At 42.7% G+C, this 23,588-nt stretch overlaps 1 protein-coding gene across 1 annotated transcript in view; it reads left to right on the top strand.

Annotated features, from left to right (window-relative positions):
• The window catches only part of LOC135204721 (zinc finger protein OZF-like), a 459,750-nt gene extending 439,230 nt beyond the window's left edge, over positions 1-20,520 (top strand). The window contains exon 3 of the mRNA XM_064234875.1: positions 17,135-20,520. Coding sequence (XP_064090945.1) covers positions 17,481-18,881 — 1,401 coding nt within the window. The 5' untranslated portion in view covers positions 17,135-17,480 and the 3' untranslated portion in view covers positions 18,882-20,520. The remainder of the gene's footprint in view (positions 1-17,134) is intronic.
• The last annotated feature ends 3,068 nt before the right edge of the window (positions 20,521-23,588 follow it).

Genomic DNA, 23,588 nt, shown 5'->3' with positions numbered 1-23,588 from the left:
CCCAGAGTTGGATGTGACTCTTGTCCTTCGGAGCCTGACTCATCCTTCTTATGAGTCTCATCGAGAGTTGTCAGAAAATTATCTGACCCTCAAGACAGTCTTTTTGCTTGCTATGACATTGATGAAGAGAGTAGGAGAACTATATTGTCTTTCTTTCAATGTGAGACACTCGAGGGGATAGGGATTGGTTATGCTCGATTTCACCTCACACTTTGTAGTGAAGACTCAGAATCCTTCAGTCCTTGACACTAGGTTCGAGTCCTTTACAATCCCCTCTGTAGAGGACTTATATGGTAATGACCTTGGCAAGATGCTGCTTTGTCCCGTTAGAGTGCTACGACACTATCTGAAGAGAACTTGACATCTCCAACCTGAGTATCAATGCCTCTTCGTTCGCAGCGAGGTGATGAAGGAAAGAAGTGTCCAAGAGCGCTATTTCTTTCTGGCTTTGTGAAGTGATCAAGAAAGTGTATTCCTCCGTAGGAAAGAACGACACCGGTACCTTTCGCCTGAGTGCTCACGAAGTCAGGGGTATTGGCCCTTCCCTCACGTTCCACAAGAACCTGTCGGTTCCTCAGATACTGAAAGCAGGGGTGTGGTCTAATCAGACTACTTTCACTGCTTCCTACCTTTGGGATATAGCCCACAAGTCCTTGGACTCTTTCTTCAGGACCCATGGAGGCTGCTCAACAAGTTGTGTGGATTACCCAGCACCTTTAACAGGACAAGGTTGTATCTTGCCTTTTGTGATTGGTATGAATGAAAGTGCAAATGTGAGAGTGACTGGCTTAATTCTTTCCTCTTTTCGTACTTTTCTTCCTTCGGGCAGAGAGTCTCGTTCGTCACAAACTGGAACTGGCAGGCGATGCAGGTAAGATTAATGTGAATGGCGAGCCAGTTTTATGGTGTTTGTCTAGCACCATAAAATCAATGTTTCATACATTCAACTTCCCTGTCAGATATATACTTAGCTTAGCTATAGACTCCGTCGTCCCCGACAGAAATTCGAATTTCACGGCACACGCTGCAGGTAGGTCAGGTGATCTACCGCCCCGCCGCTGGGTGGCAGGAATAGGAACCATTACCGTTCTAGAACCAGATTTTCTCTGTCGTTTATGTTGTAAACATACGTTTGCGGTATCTCCTGACTTGATTTTCATTTTTCATCGCCATCGATCTTCTGGGCTGTCTTTTGCAGGGAAGTACTGGGTCTTTGGTTCGGCATACGCTTTTATTAACTTTCCAATGAATTTCGCTTCAAAATTTCGAAGAAAATATTAAGTAAAACTACCGAATTTGTCGGTAGACACTCACATAGTTTGCAAGAAAGGGAATTATTAATATTTATTCATTATTACATGTAATAAAGGTTACAACTTTATTGAGGAAATATTGAACTCTATTTTCCTACTTTAGGAAGTCAGAAAAGCATATAACTAGATACGCTTACTTTAGAAGCTTTAATAGCTTTTGTGCTAACGAGCAGTTAGAGTATTAGCAGTACTAGTAGTTGTTGCATCCTCATCACCTTCTTACTCCACAGAAACTACAAATATATATATGCAAATTTGAAGATAATGGATGTAGCTCAAAATGCGAGCTCTTAAAAGGTAAGAAGTGAATATAGTGTTCCCCATTGCAGTGGAGGGTGCGTCTGATCGGCTCTGTCTCGCTCCCAGGTCAGGACCTCTTCCAAGCTCCCAAGCCCAGAGGAGAAGGAATGTCGACAACCGCAGGGGGGTTTCAGAGAATCCCCACCGATCAGGCGTCCCCTCGGCAGGTTCTGTAGAACGTCCCAGACTGCCAAGTTCGCTATTGGAAAGGCGTCTTAAAATAGTGGAGGGTGCGTCCGATCGGCTCTGTATCGCTCTCAGGCCTAGACCTCTTCCAAGCTCACAAGCCCAGAGGAGAAAGAATGTCGAAAGCCGTAAGGAGGTTTCAGAGAATCCCCACTGGTCGGGCGTCCCCTCAGCAGGATCTGTAGTAGCGTCCCAGACTGCCAAGGATAGCCGTTGGAAAGGTATCCTAAAACAGTGTTTTCATACATTCAACTTCCCTGTCAGATATATACTTAGCTATAGACTCCGTCGTCCCCGACAGAAATTCAAATTTCGCGCCACTCACTACAGGTAGGTCAGGTGATCTACCGCCCTGCCCTGGGTGGCAGGACTAGGAACCATTCCCGTTTTCTCTCAGATTTTCTCTGTCGCTGGTGGTATCAACATTGTTGTTACTTCCTCCTGACTAGAATTCTTGTTACAAAGCAATTGATCTTCTTTCGGCTGATTATTTTGGTGACGTACCTGGATCGTTGGTTTGGCATTCGCTACCGTGGACTGGATTTGGATTTGCTTTTGATTTTTCTGAAGAATGTCTGATTCGAGTGTTGGTGTGAGAGTTTCTGTGAATGTAGGCTGCAAAGTGAGGATACCGAAGGCTTCGGTTGATCCTCACACTGTATGCCGACGATGTAGAGGGGTTGATTGTTCTTTAGCTAACACCTGTAATGAGTGTGAAAGGTTGAGTGCTGAAGAATGGAAGACTCTAACTTCTTACTTGAAGAAGTTAGAGAGACAGAGTAAGAAGGGCTGCATCTAAGGGTGTAAGTAGTTCAAGGCCTATTGAGCCTTTTTCTGATTCTGTTTCGTCTGAACATCATAATATTGATTCTCCCTCTGTATCAGGGCCTTCACAGGTGGCTAACCCTTCAGATTCGGCTTCAGAGATCGCTGATCTGAAGGCTACCCTTCAAAGGATGCAATCCAAAATGGCAGCTTTGGAAGGTAAGACCAGTGATTGTGATATATTTAGTGAAGTGAGTGCCCCCAGTGTTGTGGAGGGGGCGTCTTACCGGCTCTGCGACGCTCCCAGGCCTAGACCTCTTCCAAGCTCCCTGGCCCAGAGGAGAAGGAAAGTCGAAGGCCTTACGGAGGTTGTGGAGAATCCCCACCGGTCAGGCGTCCCTTCAGCAGGCTCTGTAGCGCCACAGACTGCTAAGGACCGCTTTCGAAAAAGCGTCCTCCGAGAGTGCTTCTCGTTGTCAGGATCCCCCTCACCTAAACGAGGGTGGAAGGATTCGGACCTTTCCAGGCCCCTGAAGAGGAACTGGAGAGAGCCTTCTTTCGATTCTAGCCCCGAGCGTTTCTCGGAAGAAGAAGCTCCCTCAGTGATCAAGAAGGCTAGGAACGAGTTGGCTTCTCCCTGTTCCGACAAAGTTTGTCTTACTCCTTCTAGATCTCCCTCTCCTCCGGTTGAAGTAGACACGGGATAGGCTACTAAGAAGATCCTGCTTGCCGTTCAGGAACAGTTAGCTTCCTTGGTAGGAGTTCTTTCTAAAGATCCTCCTCGCAGGAAGGACGTCAGTCTTCCTGTTAAAAGGACTAATCTTCGATCTCCTGCCAGGCGCGTAGCGCCAGCCAAAACTGAAGAACCTGCCAGGCGCGAGGTGCCAGCCAGGCGCGAGGCATCAGCCAGGCGCGAGGCGCCAGCCAGGAGCGAGGAGTCAGCCAGGCGCGAGGCATCAACCAGGCGCGAGGAGCCAGCCAGGCACGAGGCGTCAGCCAGGCGCGAGACGCCAGTCAGGCGCGAGGAGCCAGTCAGGCGCGAGACGTCAGCCCAGTGCGAGGTGCCAGCCAGGCATGAGGAGTCTTTCAGGCGAGAGACATTAGCCAGGTGCGAGGCGCCAGCCAGGCGCGAGGCGCCAGCCAGGCGCGAGGCGCCAACCGTACTCGAGGAGCGAGCCAGGCGCTTTGAACCTACACAAGGTTTGTCTGGATGGGGTCTTGGTAAATCGTTTAGCCCCTCTCTGGTTAGGAGTGTTTCGCCTTCAGAGAGAGATGTTAGGGAAGTGCCTTTGGATGATAAGGTTGGTTCTCCTTGTGATCCTTTCGAGCAAGAGGAAGGTTCAGAAGACGAGGCTCCCAATAGAGAAGGACTGTCTAACTATAAAGTGCTGACAGCTCTCCTGTTGCAAGAATATGGAGATTCTTTAACCCCTGCCGCTCCTCCTTCTCCACGCTTGCTCTTTTCGAGTTCGAAGGTGCTGAAGCCTTCTTCCTTCCTCAAGATGAGGCCAGCCATCTCTATGAAGAGAGCTCTACAGTCCCTCGATTCATGGATGAAGACTAAGAAAGATCTGTTGAGAACTGTGTTCTGTATGCCTCCTGCTAGACTTACAGGCAGAAGGGGCATTTGGTACAAGACAGGAGAGAATATGGGACTCTCTCTTCCTGCCTCGGCAGAAGCAGACTTCTTGAACCTTCTTGATGCTTCGAGAAGACTTGGCCTGAACTCGGCTCGTGTGACATGGGGCCTTTCAGAATTGGATCATCTCCTCAAGGGATTCTTCCATGTATTGGAAGTGTTCAATTTCCTGGATTGGTCCCTTGGGATGATGGCCAAAAAGACCCATGACACAGAGGGCCTCAACCCTGAAGTTCTCCTTTGTATCTTGTCTTGCATTGACAAGGCGGTTCAGGATGGTTCGGTAGAAGTCTCCTCTCTCTTTGGAGCGGGACTCTTAAAGAAGAGAGCTGTGTTCAGTTCTTTTCTGACAAAATCCGTGTCTCACTCTCAGAGAGCAGCCTTGCTGATCGCTCCTATGTCAGACTTTTTGTTCCCTTCTCAGTTAGTGAAGGACATTTCGCATTCACTAACTGAGAAGGCGACCCAGGACCTTCTCCTTCAGTCTTCTAGGAAGAATAGGCCTGTTGCAGTGACAGAGAAGAAAGTGGCTGCTACGTCTCAACAGCCCTTTCGAGGAGGGCCCCCTTCTAGAGCTCCCTCGAAAAGGAAAACGATTGAGAAGAGAGGAAGAGCTTCCTTCCGACCCTTTAAAAGGGGGAAGTGATATGGGAAATCTCCAAGCACCAGTAGGTGCCAGGCTCCAGGGATTTGCGGAAGCCTGGGCACTTATAGAAGCCGACACCTGGTCTCTTTCAGTGATCAAGAAGGGCTATTTCATCCCCTTCGAGGACAGTCCTCCCCTGACTTCAACTCCGCAGGAACTGTCCGCCAGATACAAGGACCCTGTTCTGAGGGATACTCTTCGGCTAATGGTGGATCAGATGTGGGACAAAAGAGCTATAGAGCTAGTACTGGATCAAAACTCCCGTGGGTTTTACAATCACCTTTTTCTTGTCGCAAAGGCTTCGGGGGGCTGGAGACCAGTACTAGACGTAAGCTCTCTGAACAAATTTGTTCGGAAGGAGAAGTTCAGTATGGAGACTTCTGCGACAGTCCTTGCTGCTCTTCGCCAAGGGGATTGGATGGTATCACTAGATCTCCAGGATGCCTATTTCCACGTCCCGATTCATCCTTCGTCGAAGAAGTACCTCCGTTTTATGATGGAAGGATCTATCAGTTCAGAGCCTTGTGTTTCGGCCTGTCCCCAGCTCCTTAAGTATTCACGAGCTTGATGAGAAATGTGGCGAGATGGCTTCACCTAAAGGGTGTCAATATCTCTCTATACCTGGACGACTGGCTCATCAGAGCCAGGTCAGAGAGACGGTGTTTGGAGGACCTTACTTTGACCCTAGACCTGATAAAGTCTTTGGGATCACTCGTAAACCTCGAGAAGTCGCAACTGATCCTCAGCCAGCACATAGTCTATCTGGGGATTCAGATGGATTCTCGGGGTTTTCGAGTATTTCCTTCTCAAAAGAGACTCATAAGAGGCTTCGAAAAAGTCTCTCTCTTCTTAGGGAAAGAACACAGTTAGGCGAGGGAATGGTTGAGCCTTCTAGGGACCCTTTCCTCGCTTGAACAGTTCTTTCCTTTAGGAAGACTTCATCTTCGTCCTCTTCAGTTCTTTCTCAAGAGAACTTGGAACTGGAAGACAGGACGTCTCTCGGAAAGAGGACCGCTTCATTCCTATTGGAAAATCCCGTCCGCTAGAAGTCTCTGAGAGCTCGGACGAGGCGCCTGCCAGGAGTCTGGCGCCAGCCAGGCGCCAGGCTCCTGCCAGGCGCAAAACACCTACTAGGCGGGAAGATTTCAAAGTATATAAATATAAAGAGGCGCCTGAAACTCCTACTAGGCGCAAAGCGCCTGAGACTCCTGCCAAGTGCCTGGCGCCTGAGCCTCCTTCCAGGCGCTTGGCGCCTGAGCCTCCTTCCAGGCGCCTGATGCCTGAGCCTCCTTCCAGGCGCCTGACGCCTGAGCCTCCTTCCAGGTGCCTGGCGCCTGAGCCTCCTTCCAGGCGCCTGGTGCCTGAGGCGCATTCCAGGCGCCTAGCGCTTGAAGCGCATTCCAGGTGCCAGGCGCCATGATCCAAGATCTCCATCTTCATCGGACATGGAGCAACAAAGGGACTTCTTGCAGGGTCAGTTTTCGCCTGATGCGGTCTCTAGATGTCGCACAGGCGCCCGTAGCCCTTGTCGGGATGTAACTGATTCTGTGAGAGGTTTTAGACATTCAAGACCGCCTCCTGGTAGGGACGTTAGTTGTCGCACAGGCAGCCGTCGTCCTTATCAGGATTGTCTTAATGTAAGTAAATTGGGACTGATAAAAACCCTTCACCATGCGAAAGGAGGCGCTCTCCTTCGGTTGCTCATTCTTCTTCCAACTTGAATGGATAGGAAATGGAAGATAGATCGGAATTGGAAGCCAATAAGGGGGCAGGTTTCTCAGTTTATAAGACCTTAACAACTCTTTTGTTGAGAGAATTCGTTCATTACTATTAAGAAGATATTAAAATCATCCTCCTTCTAAAAACATAATGCAACCAACCATTTCCAGAAAGGATGGCAATCGTTTGGAAATTGGACAAGATTCGTACGAGCTCATTCATTGATTAGAGGCTCTTCCAGATAATAGAGGCGTAGAATACGGCCTTCTCCAAGAGAATAAAAGCTTGAGATATTCTCTTCGATCCTCGGTTTTCATTTGCGATCTCCTTCGGCTAATAATAATTTGTGTTTATTAACGAAGAGAACGAAGAGAGTAAGATTCTCATTCTCTCTCTGCATCGAAGAAGAAAGAATGTAGTAAGAAAATTTACGCATACAATAGTTACCTTTATGGTTCGAGACGGAATTATCTGTATCCTTACAGGAATTTACTAGCAAGGACTTCGCTTAAAAGGTTTGTTACGACAATACCCACTCAGCTTCGGTAATTAACGAAGGTTGTTTTGTTTAAATATGCATTATTGAGAGCTTCCTTAGGCTCGAGAATGATTTTATTATATTCCTTCATTGAATGGAGTAACTGGCAACTCAGGAAGAATGCAGAGAGGCAGCGAACGGGACAGCTGTCATTGTAAGCCAATACAGTACCATCTAGTTCTCGGTCATGAGCAGTTGGTTACATCTCTCTCTCCTACGGGATCAAATGGTTAACCGTATCTTCCCCCTACAATCATGGACTTAGCCTCGAATTGAGGGGATTTATAGGCAAACATGAATAACATGGTATTTGTTTTGCTAAGAAGTTTTCAATAAAAAAGATCCCTTGTAACCTTGCGGTAATGTTTACCGCTATGTAACAGGATTATAGGAAAGAGACAACAATATGATTTTAACGCAGTAGAGCTATATATATTATATGATGCTCTCATGCTTACAGAAGCAAAATAATAGACTTGGTAACTTCTCGATATAGCGAGTTATTAATCGAAGAGTTCAGTAGCCTCTCTGACAGCAGGCTCGGTAACGGCACGGTTCGTTCCTGATTTCGTTCCCTGTCTATCTTGAAGGTGGTTCAATCCCAAGGAGGGACGAAATTATTCAAATCAATTAAGCCACTTCCACAGCTCTCTCATATTTCAAGAAGCATTGAGAAGCTCTTTTTTCGCCTCTGTTCGCGTTAACAAGAGAGATTCTGTTTGGAACACAGACACGGAATGTAACGATCCTTAAGAGGTTCTCTGCGCGATATTGCTCGTCCGTGAGAACCTTCTCGAACGACAATATAACTATTGATTTATGTCTAATCTTAGTTAGAAAGAGAGTTGTGGAAACCTGTGAGATGTCTTCTTCATAGATCTCTTCGCAAGGTGGAAGATGAACAGGCTGCCTCTAGATTGCCTCTTTATTCTCGAACCAAGAAAGGTAGCGATAGATGCCATTTTTAGTTTATAAGGGGAATAAACTTTAGTCCCTTTTCCCCTAGATATATACCTTCTTAACAGATATTAAGATAAATAGGCGTCAAAGGAAGAGAGAATGATACTTTATCCCTCATTTTGGCCTTAGAGAGATTGGATTCACAGAGGTCACGTTTTTTTCTCACAGCATGTTTTGGAAGTCTTTTCCAAGAGAGTCTGGATATTCTATCAGCAACTATTATAAATAGACCTTAACAACCTCTCCACTCTGAGTCTGTCTGTGTGCAGACTGACCAGAAGTGGACATGAATGAGAGGATTTTTCAAGGTAAATGACAATAGTCATGGCCAAGACATAGAATCGTTGCAGATCATGCTAGAGGGAATGAGGAAACTGTCCTCTTCCGATACCTCTGTGAACCACATAGCGGTTTTTTCTTCCCTTTCAGAGGGAAGAATCACCTTTGTAAATATCTGCTATCAAAGAACGCAGTAAAAGGCTATACTCTGTCTCTACAAGGGGAATTGGAGATAGCAGAGAATTAAGATCTTCGGGATCTTATATGATACCTCAATACAACAAGAGTAGGATATCATATTTCTAATGGGATCTTTTTGTGGCCACAGATTCCATGTTCCGACAAGATGGAACTGCTCCTCATCAAACTTCTTTGAGAAATTGTATGAGGGAATTCTTTGTTTCTCTCGGCCATAAACGACCAAGAAGACAAGTGAATTTTTTGTGCATTGGAATCTGCCACCAGATTCAAGTGAGACTCGGCAATGGGTTCTTGCCAGCATAGTATGTCTGGCAAAAAGAACTAAAACCCTCTATTCCTGACTCAACGCTTTCAGATAGAAGTTGCGTTGTCCAGGCAGGGTACTTACGTTTTCATCTACAGAGTCTTTGGGGCGCGATGAGGGCTCGAAATGCTTCCCAGAAGGTATTCAGAGGGATACAATAAGAGCTAAGAAATCAGGGTTCCGCCCAATTTCAGCTCAGAGTCTCCTTCGACTTCCAGACTCCTTCCCTTCCTTCAGGCAAGGATAGGGAAGATTCTGCGACGAGAAACCTTATCAACATGTAAGAAGAGATCTCATTAGCAACGGAAGTACTCACGAAGGATCCTCCTCGGAGAAGACTCTTATCTTTCGTACTGTTAGATATCCTATCGTCTACTGGATGTAGCTGACTACAATCACCTCCCCTTTCAGGAGAGGCCAAAAAGCTCAAAGTGGAAGAATTTCTTCCACCCTTCTCCTGTCTCCTGATAAACTATTGTGGATGTTCAGGACTTTCGGACAATGTAGTGCCAACCAGGCGCCTAATGCCAAAACAGGCATTAAAAACGCCAGAGGCAGACAGTTCCAAGGAACACTATCATTGTCTGATGAGGAGAAGGAGCAGGCCTCCAACCTGGTGCAGATGTGCTAGAGGCGAACAAATTGGACAGATAAGAGTGTCCGATGTGGACATCGCCAGACATCCTCGAGACTCTACCAAGCTCGAAGCTCCAGCAAGTGGGGAGGAGCCAGCCAGGCTCCAGGCGCCAAAAAGAGCCAGTCTGGAGCCAGGCGCAAAGCTCCTTCCAGGCGCGAGGTGCCAGCCAGGAGTCAGGCGAAAAGCGCCTTCCAGGCGGTAGGCGCCAACCAGGCTTCAGGCACCAGGCAGGCGCGGAACGCCAGGCAGGTGCAAGGCGCCAGCCAGGCAGGAGGCACCATCCAGGCGCTAGCCGCCAGCCAGGTGCGAGGCGCCAGCCAGGCTCTAAGCTTCATCCAGAAGAGACCCGTTTCAAAGAAAGCCCTGGTCTTCTTTGAAACAAGGGTGATCTCTAAAGCACTTCATAAGTGACTTGATGATTCCTTCAGGCAGCTGAGAATTAAAAGTGCATGAAGAGCGAGCTTTTGCAAATTCTTGTTTTTTCCATAACAATATGTCATATAGACATATTAGCTGTTACGTACAGGAGATGCAACTCTGTGTTGACTTCTCATTACATGAAGGATGTCAAGTTAACCTACGAGAGATCCTTCTCTCTTGGTTGTACGTGTCTGCAGATACGTTGCTGGGATAGGGAGCCGACACTGATCCTAAACTAGTGAGTTAACTTTATTTAACGTGGTGTTTTTTTCTTTGGGTTATTTGAAAGGAGTTTGGGGATAACTTTTTTCAAATCAAGCACTAACCCTCGTGTTAGGATCAGGTGATCAGGATCGGTGTGTTGCTCCTTAATTATGCTACTAGGCATAGGTGTATTGTCATGTAAGTGGATAAGACCCCATTGACAAAAGACCATCAGGTTCTGTCGAGTAAGTGGATAAGACCCCATTGACACTCCTCACAAGTGCTCTTAGCCATAGGTCACATCCTCGCTGAGGCTCTTGAGACGAAGCAGACTCCTAAGCAATAGCTAGGAAGTCAACCCTCCGTCTAAACAAATAGGAACCAAGGTTTTTTTATATATTACCTACAACGCATGTTGTTTACCCGTCTAATCAGTAATTAGCTGTCTCTTACCCTCCGCCAAAGGTGCCAATCAGCTAAGTATATATCTGACAGGGAAGTTAAATGTATGAAAATGATATTGTTATTGTACAATAAAGTTTCATACATACTTACCTGGCAGATATATACTTAGCTTAGCTATAGACTCCGTCGTCCCCGACAGAAATTCGAATTTCATGGCACACGCTGCAGGTAGGTCAGGTGATCTACCGCCCCGCCGCTGGGTGGCAGGAATAGGAACCATTACCGTTCTAGAACCAGATTTTCTCTTCCACCTGTCTCCTGAGGGGAGGCTGGGTGGGCCATTTAATCGTATATTATCTGCCAGGTAAGTATGTATGAAACTTTATTGTACAATAACAATATCATATTTATGGTGCCATAACAGGCCGAGTTTCGGTTAACTGTGCCACAAGGTGTCAGTAATGTGAGTTATGGAGCCATAGCATACCTAAGAGGCACCATTAACTGGTTATTGGCGCCATTTACCGAAACTCGTCACCATAAACGTAATAAATTGCAGAGTTTCGTTTTATGGCAGTTTTTTTTTATCAGCATCCTGCCAAGAACAGAACCCCTGCCGATAACCGGGAACTGCCTCTATATGATAGAGTAACCTTTCTATATTCTTTGATTAGATTATAGAAGCATATATATCCTCCCCTTTCCCTAGCAAGGGGGGAAAGGGGGTCTGGCATTAGACAAACCCAATTCTTGTATTTGCCTAAATGTCTCTGACAATAAAGTTTTTGATTGCTTTTTCATATGAGATTACGTTTCCTCCTTCATATGAACAGAAGCTGGGTCCCTTTCTTTGCTCTAATGAGCAGGAAAGGGACCATAGGTTGGGTGAACACCAGTCTCTTCATAGAGGCTCACTCAGATTCCTTCCACCAATTAATGAGTCTTCCTAATGTAAAGGACAGAGGGTTTGTATATCATGTAGGAACAAACCATAGTTTTTAAAATTAAATTGTATTTTTCCTAACTTTACAATCCTGAGGTCCTTTACATATAGGCCAACCTCATACCACCCCTCTATCTGCTGCCTGGGCCTAAAGCAAATTGGAATATTTACATCTCACGGACAGTAGTTAACTGCCTAATCTAATCACCTTATTTGAAACTTCAACAGCCATTTTCCAGCCTACGCTTAAAGTAATTACTAATGTAAAGGACCTCAGGTTTGTGTGGTTAGGAAAATTACAATTCAATTTACTTTTAAAAAACTGTGATAACCTGAAGCTCAGGACAGTCTTTCAAGCCTCCCAAGAGCTTCCAATTTTGAATTGAGACGTCTAGTGGTATTGTTTGGCAACAAACACCACAAGGTAGGCATTATCACCAAAGAAGAGGATTGCTTTCCCCTTTGTTTCGGTTAACATGTAGGCGCTCAAGTGTATCTGTTAAGACACTCAATAGCTCTATGAGATGAACGTATTTAAAGAGGGAAGCACTACCAGGTAACTCAGCCTACGGAGTCAAGGGAGAGATATAGCACTGCCTCCTCACTGAGATATTGTTCGTCTTAGTATTGTTTCTCTGTGTCGAGGGTTAACTCTTAATTTGAATCTCTCTGCACAGCCATCAGAAACTTGTCTCTGGTTGGCTTTGGAATCTTGCTTATGGTTCCTGTTTTGTGCTAATCATTTACCATTGTGAGAATCATCAGACAGAGATGTGTCTCATAAGATTCATTATCATCTTTTTGTTTACCATATGGTATAACAGAAGTCTCTAAGTCTTCTGCTTCGTTGCAATTAACACAGGCCACTGCAATGATTCAAAATGATTTTTCAGAGAAGCACAGCAGTTTTTTGTCTTTTATATATTTGTTTCTAATCCATAAAATGTTCAACTACTAGTTGTTAATGCCAAATTGGAGTGAATGTTAAAGACTTTGAAAGCCCTGATAGCTCTGCTTCCAGGGTAAAGAGAAGAGTTCCTCTCTGAACCAACCCTCGCAGTGACAAGAAGCGAATCGTCAAGTAGTACATCCCTGTTTGTTGACACAGCTAAAGACTTCCAGCCTTCATTACAACAGGAATCAGAGGACCATCCATAACCTGGGAAGTTATCTCTTCCTCTGTATAAATGTGTTGTTGTGTTGTCTTCGTCTTCCATATTGTATGGGCTTCATGTTTGAGACAGTGTTGTGGAGTGTTTTTGGCCTACTTTGAAGCAAAGCTAAGTGTTTAAGAAGAGCCTCTTCCTCCTTAGTTTTCAGGTTTTTTTTTTGCTATTTATGCCCATTCTGCTATCGAACTATGGGAGGTGTAAATGATTTTCGCTTCTTATCATATTTTTTATGTAAGTTTAAAAAATATAGAAATTTTTCAATATCTCGAGACCATTTTTAGTGACTGATATGGCATTGCGGAAGGAGGCATAGGATATTCTCCTATTATCTCTTTTCCTTTTCAGTAAGGTGTTGAGTTTGGAGAGCCAGGGGGTAAGTGTACCTGGAGCACCCACCACTCTCAGTGGATGGATCATGACTATTTCAGTGTAGGTGTCAGTGTTTTCTGGTTGTTTTATTTCAGTGCTGCACGCGGGGCAAGGGTGGGCACGTATTATACCTTGCTAGCCATAGAAGCATTCCCCTTGCTGCAAAGTTCCCCCGAAGAAGGAGGTGACCCTTGGCCTACCTCCACACCATTACGAGTTAAGATCACCACCAACCAGAGGCCGAAGCTATTCATCTGCATAGCTCTCTGATAGGAATGATAAGCATTGTTTTTTCAGTGCAAAAACTTTTTTATTTCAAATTCATTACATGACTTAATGCTTTAGAGGAGAATATGTCCATGATCCCACCTCCATTCAATGTGGAGTCAGCAGTACAGGTGATTTATGGGATTTATGACGCTTATGGCACCATAAATCACTGATTCTATGGTGCTACACAAGTGCCATAAAACCAGATTGCCATTAACTGAGTCTGTCAATAACCAGATACTGCTTATAATTACTGGGTTAGTCACATATACACAAATGATATTTTTACAATAAAATAAGGTTTTGTAAATACTTACCCAGCAATTATATGACTGGAGCCCATCCACTTCCACACTGATGGACATTATACATAAAACAGAATGAAGTTAGGTAAGTCGTTCAGTACAGTGGTACCTCGACATACGAAATTAATCCGTTCCAAGGCGGCCTTCGTAACCTGAGGTTTTCGTATCTTGAACTGCATTTTACATGTAAATTGCCTAATTCGTTTCAAGCCTTACAAAAACACCCCAGTAAATTTTATAATAAAGCTAAATTGACCAATAAACAATGAAATACAACAATTTCGACCATTCAATAGCTTATAATAATGTGTGTGGGGGCGGACGTGTTGGAGGTCTCTCTTGCGTTTCTTCACAGAAAAGAAGGGTTTTTCGCCCTTGGTGATTTTACGTCTTATAGTAAGCAATGTGTTAATAGTGTCTCCATGTAATACCCGGCGTGTAAGCCGGAGAGTGTTGTGCAACTGCAGATATACTAATATTCTTTCTACTCCAATCAGTGCCTTAGAAATCTTTCAAATCATAGCTACTCGAGGCCTATTGGTCCTGGGAAATGGGCAAAAGAATGCAGTGTATGTGTTAGTGCTTGACCCCTCCCTTACCACAAAAATGTCACCCGACCAACCTCCAACCATTGCGAAAGTGACCCTGGCACCTAGCGGTGCCTGTGCCCCACACACAAGTTCAGTTCTCGCGAACAAATGTCTTTACTTTATACAATACCAATCGAACCTTTCCGACATCGAGTCTGCTATACAATCTGTCAGTGATGCCTTCTGCGATGAGTAAATCAACGTTGCATATACAGAATGCAAAGATCTGATACCAGAGAGCATTCTCAAGGAGCGATCCGTGAAGAACTTGTCCTCTCACAAGAAAATATCATATATCACTAAGTGGCTAAGGACCTGCTTGGTGGAAATCTAGAAGTCTGTAGATTAATAGATGCATGCCCATCCCCTCTCTCTAGCAAAGGGAGAGAGGGGCTGACAATAAAACAAAACACTATAGGTTCATCCAAAACCTTTTTGAATCAATGAAGCTATATGTTAAATACCCATTTATTCGAAAGGCCCAGAAGTCTGATAGCTGAACATCAAATCACATAAGCTCAACATGTAAGATGCACGGGACTCCTTCCTCTGCTCTACATGACCAGGAAGGAGGCCCAGGTGAATTGAGGTACCAGTCAATTCAGAGATTTACTGAGAATCCTTCCATCAAGAAGTAAGCTTCCATAGATAAAGACTAAAGGTTTGTATTTGTTTAGGAACATACTACAAATATTTTAAGTAATTTGTATTTTTGTACATGAAATTTCCTGTCAGATATATACTTAGCTTACGTCTCTGACGTCACGACAGAATTCAAAACTCGCGGCACACGCGACAAGTAGGTCAGGTGATCTACCTTACCCGCCGCTGGGTGGCGGTTGTATGAACCAATCCCCCTTTCCAGCCAGATTTTCTCTGTTGCCGGTTTCGACCACACCTGTGGTCGTTACCTCCTGATAGTTTAATTCGTTTCTCGTTGCCTTGGATATCTTTGGACTGACTTTTGGTGAAGTACCTGATCTTGTTGGCTTGGCATACGCGCTTGTGGACTGTTTTTGGATATTGATTTGGATTTTTCTTTGATTTCAAGATGTCTGATGTAGAGGTTAAGAAATCTTCTATGTTTAGGGTGTGTTCTATGGATGAATGCAAGGTGAGGCTACCGAAAGCAGCGGTAGATCCTCACACAGTATGCTTGAAGTGTAGGGGTAATGAATGTTCTTTTATTAACTCGTGTAATGAATGTGAGAAGTTGGATGAGGGTGAATGGAAGTCTCTGTCTTCCTACTTAAGGAAGTTGAAGAAAGACCGGGTTAGAAAGGCTTCGTCTAGGAGTTCTAGTAAGTCTCGTGTCAGCGAGTTAGAAGTAGATAATCCTGTCGTAGCACTAGATCCTTCTCCCGTTTCAGCTCCTGCTCCCTGCATCGAACCCGAAGATACGCCTTCGGAAGTGGCAGCCATGAGAGCCACGATCCTTAGCATGGAGAAGAAAATTCGTTCGTTGCAAGGTAAGAGTGATAGTGCAAGTGATTTGTGCAGTGCCCCCAGTGCAGTGGAGGGTGCGTCTGATCGGCTCCTTAATGCTTCCAGGCCTAGACCTCTTCCAGACTCCCAGTCCCGGTGGAGGAGGAAAGTCAACAGCCGCAGGAAGGTTAGGGAGAACCCCCACCGGTCAGGCGTCCCCTCGGTAGATCCTGATGCTCTTTCCCAGGCTGCCTTAATTCGCGCCAAGAAGGAGGTTTTGCGCCAATGCTTCTCTTCTTCATCTCCCTCACCTAGAAGAGGATGGAGCGCCTTGGATACCTCACGACCGTTGAAGAGAGCCTGGAAGGCGCCTTGCGCCCTACCTTCCAGCCCTGAGTGTTTTCCGGAGGAGCCTGAGGTGGACATCAAGAAGCCCAGGAGGGATTAGGAGTACTCGCCTCATAGTAGGCTTCGAACCTCGTCCCCTGTGGAGGAGTTTGTAAGATCTCCGGCCAGGTCGCAAGCCATGCATATGCAGATACACTAATCGAGGAAATGCTATAATATGAAATTTTCATAAATATACAAACATAAACCTTATATCATATCTCCCATCGCAGCCACCCCTCTTTGTTCATTGACTTTACTCACTCCTCCTAACCACCAGTTCAGCTACTAATCTGGTGGTCCGAAGTTCGATTCTCGGCTCTGCCAACGCGGAACCAGAGGAATTTATTTCTGGTGATGGAAATTCATTTCTCGATTTAATGTGGTTCGGATCCCACAATAAGCTGTAGGTCCCGTTTCTAGGTAACCAATTGGTTCCTAGTTACATAAAAATATCTAATCCTTTGGGCCAGCCCTAGGAGAGCTGCAGTAGTCTGGTAAAACTAAGATATACTTAACCTAACCACCAGTTAACCTATTTCCAACATTCACTGAAAGATACTCCTTCATAAAAAGCACTGGTTTGTATAGCTCTGAAAAAAAATGTCATATTTGAAGAAATGTAGCAGCGCATACCTTTCAAGACCGTCATCAGTGTTGCTGGTCACAATAGCTACTCATGTATTGTATTCACAATAACAATCAGTGAAACTAATTTGAAAATTTTCATCTCTTCAAATTACCACTCAATTCACCCTTACTATTTTTTCTTATTATTATCTACTTCATCTCTGGATAATATGGTGTTATGTATAGCTGGATCACATATAATTAAGCATTCCCTATATACTGTACCCTTCCTGCTGTTACCCCACAAAACTCTTATGCTGGTCTCTTGCATTTTCTGTTCTTAGCCTTTGATTTGTTAATAAGATATGTTCATAAGTAATTTGTATTGTAATGTCAAGCTAAGAAGGTTTACAGATGCGAGGTGGTGGGCGTCATTATTAACTGTTAATCTATTGTTGCATTGTTGCCTCAGGAATGTTTTGATGCTGTGTCTGGACAACGTTTGGTAGGATTATTTGGATAGAACTATTTTGCTGCTTCAGTTCTGGCATTATTTTTCCTAACTGTGTTGCAATCTTTGATTTCAGATTCTCCCTCAGAAGAATCTTCCTTCCTTCATCAGTTTTTATTAGCATCAGGATTTTGGGAAATGCATGTTTTTTAATGGTACTACATGGAACATTACCAATAGCAACTCTTAAAGTGTATGAGACAACAGTGAATTATTGTATGCGTATTTAACAAATTTAAACAAGTAAAATTTGTTTTGAATATAAGATTCATACATCAGCAGTGACATCTGGTTGTAGTCCTTCAAGATATTGTACTTAATTTTTAACATATTTATTTGGTAATTATTTGTAAACAATTTTATGTTGGAGTTGTGAATTGAACACATTGTCATTACAGAGCAGGACAGGACATAAAGCTAAAATGAATCCAGGACATTCTTTAGAATTTCCTTTGAAAAGTGAAACTAAAGGTGCATTATCACTAACTTCCATAAATCAAGAAATTAGCAACATGGCTGCCTTTAGTGGAACCAGTGATGGAGGCTTTTTGTCTCAGGATCCATTGATGGACATCAAAATAGAGTCAGAGGAATTCTATGAGTCTAATGAAGATGATGAATATTCATATGAAATGAATTCAACAGTGAATGAAAAACATCCACAAACTTGCAAAAAGGAAGTAAAACAAGAAAGAAGGATCTGTGACAATGGAGAGAAGCCTTTCGTATCCACTGACTGTGAGAAAGCATTTTACAAAAAAATTAATCTTACAAATGATATCACAAATCCTACCAGAGAGAAATTCATGTGCAATGACTGTGGGAAAGCATTTTCCTGGAAACATCATCTTATAGTTCATATGAGAATCCATACAGGAGAGAAGCCATTCATTTGCAAGGAATGTGGGAAAGAATATGCCCACAAACAATATCTTACAAGGCATATGAAAATCCATACTGGAGAGAAGCCATTTATGTGCAAAGAATGTGGGAAAGCATTTTCCCACAAACAACATCTTACAGGGCATATGAAAATCCATACTGGAGAGAAGCCATTTATGTGCAAAGAATGTGGGAAAGCATTTTCCCGCAAACTACATCTTACAGGGCATATGAAAATCCATACTGGAGAGAAGCCATATATGTGCAAAGAATGTGGGAAAGCATTTTCCCACAAACAAAATTTTACAAGTCATATGAGATTGCATGCTGGAGAGAAGCCGTATATGTGCAATGAATGTGGGAAAGCATTTTCCCAGAAACCAAGTCTTACAAGTCATATGAGATTGCATACTGGAGAGAAGCCATATATGTGCAATGAATGTGGGAAAGCATTTTCCCAGAAACCAAGTCTTACATATCATATGAAAATGCATACTGGAGAGAAACCATATATGTGCAAGGAATGTGGGAAAGCATTTTCCCACAAACCAAATCTTACAAGTCATATGAGATTTCATACAGGAGAGAAGTCATATATGTGCAACGAATGTGGGAAAGCATTTTTCCACAAACAAAATCTTACAATTCATATGAGAACCCATACTGGAGATAAGCCATTCACGTGCAAGGAATGTGGGAAAGCATTTTCCCAGAAATCAAATCTTACAATTCATATGAAATTGCATACTGGAGAGAAGCCATATATGTGCAATGAATGTGGGAAAGCATTTTCCCAGAAACCAAATCTTACAAGACATATGAGAATCCATACCGGAGAGAAGCCATTCATGTGCAAGGAATGTGATAAATCATTTTCCCACGAATCAAGTCTTACACATCATATGAAGTTGCATACTGGAGAGGAAAAAGAAACAACATGATAAAATAAACCAGTTAAGTGCAGGGATCTCTCAAATGACGAACTATACGAGAGATCAAAATCACTCATAAAATCTGCTGAAGAAAATAAGGAAAATAAAGAAAAATACAGAATAGGGGATGAACAAATGAGTGGAAAACTGGCAGATCAACAAGCCAATATAAAGGCCCTAGCTTCACAAATAGGAAAAAAACAACAATGTAAAACAGATAAAAAGGCAGTTTGGTGAAAATCCAAAGATTGTGTATAGAAAGATGACGAAAGAAACAGTGTAGGTACGAACACCACCGAGCAAGGAATACCTAGAGAAATTTTGGAAGCCACTGTTTGAAGAACCTAGACAACACCAAGAGAATTCATGGATTGACACCATTAGGCAGAAGAACAGCCAGAAACAGCAAATGCCACAAATAAGGTTCACCATCGAAAAAGCAACAAAGAAAATAAAAGAATATAATAATTTCAAGATAACAATAATAGGCAAGATCCCAGACTGAGCTCCCTAAAAGCTCAGAGACTGAGCTCCCTAACAAATATATGGCCATCTGCTGCCTTCCAACAACCTACAAATGGCTCACAGGAGTCATAGCAGACAAGGTCTGTAAACATCTCGATCAAGGTAAATATATGGAAAAAGAACTAAAGAGATTTACAAGAAACAAACTAGGCACTAAAGATCAACTGCTAATAAACAAAATAATATTAGAAGATTGTAAGAAAAGACAAAGGAATCTTAATATGGCTTGGATAGATTACAAGAAGGCATTTGACACCGTACCGTGCACCTGGATATTCAAATATATGGAATTAGACAACATCAATGAGGAAATAAGATTTTTCTTGGCAGCACAGATGAGTAAGTGGAAGACCACTCTCTGTCTAAAACACTCTGAGGACCAGATAGTAATTCCAGACGTAAAGATCCAAAGAGGAATATTCCAGGGTGACAGCCTTTCACGACTTCTATTCTGCTTGATAGATCTCCTTAGTAAAATCTTGAACAACATTAACACTGGCTGTGACCTAAGCAAAAGCAGAAGTAGAAAAGAGAATAAAAGAGTGAACCACCTGCTCTTCATGGATAACCTGAAGTTGTTTGCAGACTCAGAAAAAAAATTGGAAGAACAGGTTAGGACAGTCCACCAATTTTCAAATGACACCTGCATGGAATTTGGGTTGGACAAGAGTGCCACGAGTACAATAAAGAGAGGGAAGAGATTAACATCAGAAGGTATAAAGGTAGAGGAAGGCATATCTGTTGAAGACCAGGCAGAGGAGTACTTGGGAATAGAAGAAAACACTGGTATAGAACACAAGAAAGTGAGAGAAAAGATAAAGAAAGAATACATCAGCCACTTAAAGAATTAACACCAAAGAACAAGATCACTGTCATAAACCAGCTGGCAATACCATTGGTGACGTGTGGTTTTGGCATTATAGACTGGCCACAAGGTGAGTTAGACAGGATGGATATTAAAAGATTCTCACCCTACATTAAGTCACATACAGACACCAGTGTATGGACATAATATACCTCCCTCACAGAGAAGGTGGATTAGGCCTGGCTGAGATCAATCAGGCCTACAGAGCAGCAATAATATGTCAAGGGTAGTACTTAAAAAGCTCTGAGGATGAAAACATCAAAATCATTGAAAAGGGCTTGCACAACACCATAATGGGAGCCGGCCCTGAGCCAACTAACATCAGTAACAAAACAGGCTAAGAACTTTGCAGGAGTTCTGCTAGAAGACACAGAGAGGAGAAACTTAGAATGGAAAGGTGGAAAGACCATGGAAGGGCAGGAAGATTTCAAGACGAACTGGAAAAAAGTAACATAGACAAAGAAGAGTCACTCAGATGGACAAGAAATGGAGATCTAGGTTATGATGGAGAAAGACTGATAATAGGAGCAAACCCTGTCAAACCCTGCTTGCAGATGGTCACTACACAGCCCGCCACAACAAGATCTGTAAATATATACATTGGAAAATATGTAAAGTATACAGAACTGAAGTGAAAGAAAAAGTGTGGGAGCATGAACCATATCCAATCACGTCCAACAGGAAGATATATAGAAGGAGGTGCTATAAGACCTGCTATTGCCATCTGGAACAATGAGGAATAAACAGCAAAGATTATAGATGTGACAGTACCCAGTGACTTTGGCCTCAATAGAGCTTAAAGGCATAAAATAACAAAATGCCAAGACCTGAAGAATGACCTGAAAAGCACATGGGAACTGATGGAAATATATAAAACAATACCTTAGTGGTAGGAGCAACAGGACTTATAAAGAAAAACCGGAGAAAATATCTTCAGGTTATACGAAATTCCCCAGTATAAATGAGGTGCAGATTGCTGCCCTCAAAGCAATGGTAAACACCTTGAAACGAGCCCTTGGATATAAGGCTAGTGGAATATGAAGGTGCAATCATAGACCCCAGGCTGGAGCCCATTGCACCACTGATATAAATTGAAAATTAAGAATAACATAAGCCAGAGAGAAACCACATTGTTGCTCTACATGTTAAAAGACACGAGAATTCACACTAGACAGAAACTGTTTACTTGATCTCTGTCCAAGTAGTTTTTATTACATGATTTTATTTAACTTGACTCCTGCGTCTGTTTTGAATGAGGTTGTCTCAAAAGGGGTGTGAAAACTCCTGCTAGAAAGAAGTCATATCCTGTATCTGTACTTAGTTTCCAAGAGCTCTTTTTCATTGGGTTTTTTCATTAGGTTCATCTTAGAGTGAATGTGTTAACTCAGAAGAAAGACGATGTTGAAACAGTTTTTCTCTTGTAGATTCATAACATATGTGAGCACTCATGGAGGATAGATATTGTTCTTTTACACTGCATGTTGTACTTTTGTCTTGTATTCTGCAAATCACAGTCATTGGTTCTGAATGCCAGACTGTTTTTCAGGTGTCAAAATGCACAAGCAAAGTCACTCATCAGAGAGGATGTTCAGTTGCACTGACAGATTTGTTAATGTTTTGCACCCCAAAGTAAGTTGCACTTTACTGGGGGATAATTTTTGTGAATTTGTCTGCAAAATCTATAGAAAAAAGGCAACAGCAACCTAAGGGACGATAAAAAGAAAAACCATATTTATATTTTTATGATCCAATTCATGACCATCATCATTGCTGTTACTCAAAGAAGAGAAGGAGAATCTGGAGGAGGGTCTCACTGAAAATGCAGATGAAGGCTCTTCATTTGCAGAGTCTTTATTAGAAGTCAAGCCAGAGCCAAAGTATTTTGGCCAGAGTGAATTTGATGCAAAATGGTTGTGTAACCTTTATGTGTAACCTTTATGCAAAGGTAAAATAAATGACTGTTTTTCTTACAATTGTTTTCAATGAACACTGTACAGTGCTAGGTTAAGAAACTTTCATTTGCCTTCTCCACTTTTCTTGTTCCTGTGTATTTTTTGTATAATTTCCAAATAAAGGATTAGTATTGTCTTTGGCTGACATGAAGTTTTCTTCCTTTTGTTATTCAGCATTGTGCTATATTATGCACTTGTATATGTAGTTGTAAGCTTGAATATTTCCATGAAATGTTATTCTAGTGGAAATAGAAAGATTGATATCTTCATTAAACTTCAATGAAATTTTGGTGCATTTATATGATTATTTTTTAATATGTTCTTGGTTTTAATCTTCTACAAAGATTGTGCTACAGCGTTTGTAAGTAAATCATAATTCCTTGTATTCACTCACTAAATACTACAGTGGACTGTGTAGTATTTTGTTTTAGGTTAACCAGTCTGAAGTGTTTAGACTAGACTAGTTATGTAAATGACTAAAGTGATGTGTTATTCTGATTAGATTAAACCTCTTTTTTTTTTTTTTTATTTCATTGTATAAACTTTGAAAATTGTATTTATGTATAACATAAATACAATTTTTCATTTGGCCCCACTAAAACTTAAATAATATCAGAATAATATTCTTTACTGCCAAAAGTGAATGAATGCACCATGATTTGGTCTGAATGCACCGAGTATCTGGTCCCAGTGCACCTCTTCCCAACTGAAGTGCATCTTTCCTTGTGGTCCCAATGCACTAATTTCATTCACATAAAAGCTGCCCTTTGGCGAACTGTATAGGTGACTATACTATTCACTTTGCAGGATTAATTTTTTTTTTTTATAAAATGAATCAGTTTAAAGTCTGAATAAAAACAGAATATTACAAAACCAACAAACACATCCTGCTATGAGGGAGAAGTTTCAAATGTAATAACCTCACCAGGTACAGCCGAAAATCGTTGTAAGCCGGAACATCGTCAAAAATCCTAAGAAAACCTTACTTTTAATGCTTTGGGTGGATTGAAAACTATGTAAACTGCATTCTTATGACATTTTTCATAAAAAAAATTCAAATATTGATTATTTTGCATTTTTGGTGTCATATTTCATCTCCCAGATGAGCGTTGTAGGCGTCGTAACCCTGGAACATGCATCGTAATGCATTGTAACCCTGGAAATAACGTCTATTGACAAGGGTTGTAACCTCGGAACGTCGTAAGCCGAGACCGTCATAACCCGGGGACCACCTGTAGCTACCTCTTAATTCAAACTGCAAGTCTAACTGTTTCTGTAGCTGGTGGTTAACCTCCAAAAGAAATGACTGTACTAACTTCTCCTTTGGATCTGTGGTGGCTGCTCATCAAACTGTGTAGCTAACCCAGCTCTTTT

Source organism: Macrobrachium nipponense, chromosome 47 (genome assembly GCF_015104395.2).
Source record: "Macrobrachium nipponense isolate FS-2020 chromosome 47, ASM1510439v2, whole genome shotgun sequence".
Lineage (NCBI taxonomy): Eukaryota > Metazoa > Arthropoda > Malacostraca > Decapoda > Palaemonidae > Macrobrachium > Macrobrachium nipponense.
The sequence above is the reverse complement of the archived record's forward strand: the minus strand, read 5'-3'. Positions and strand labels throughout refer to the sequence as shown.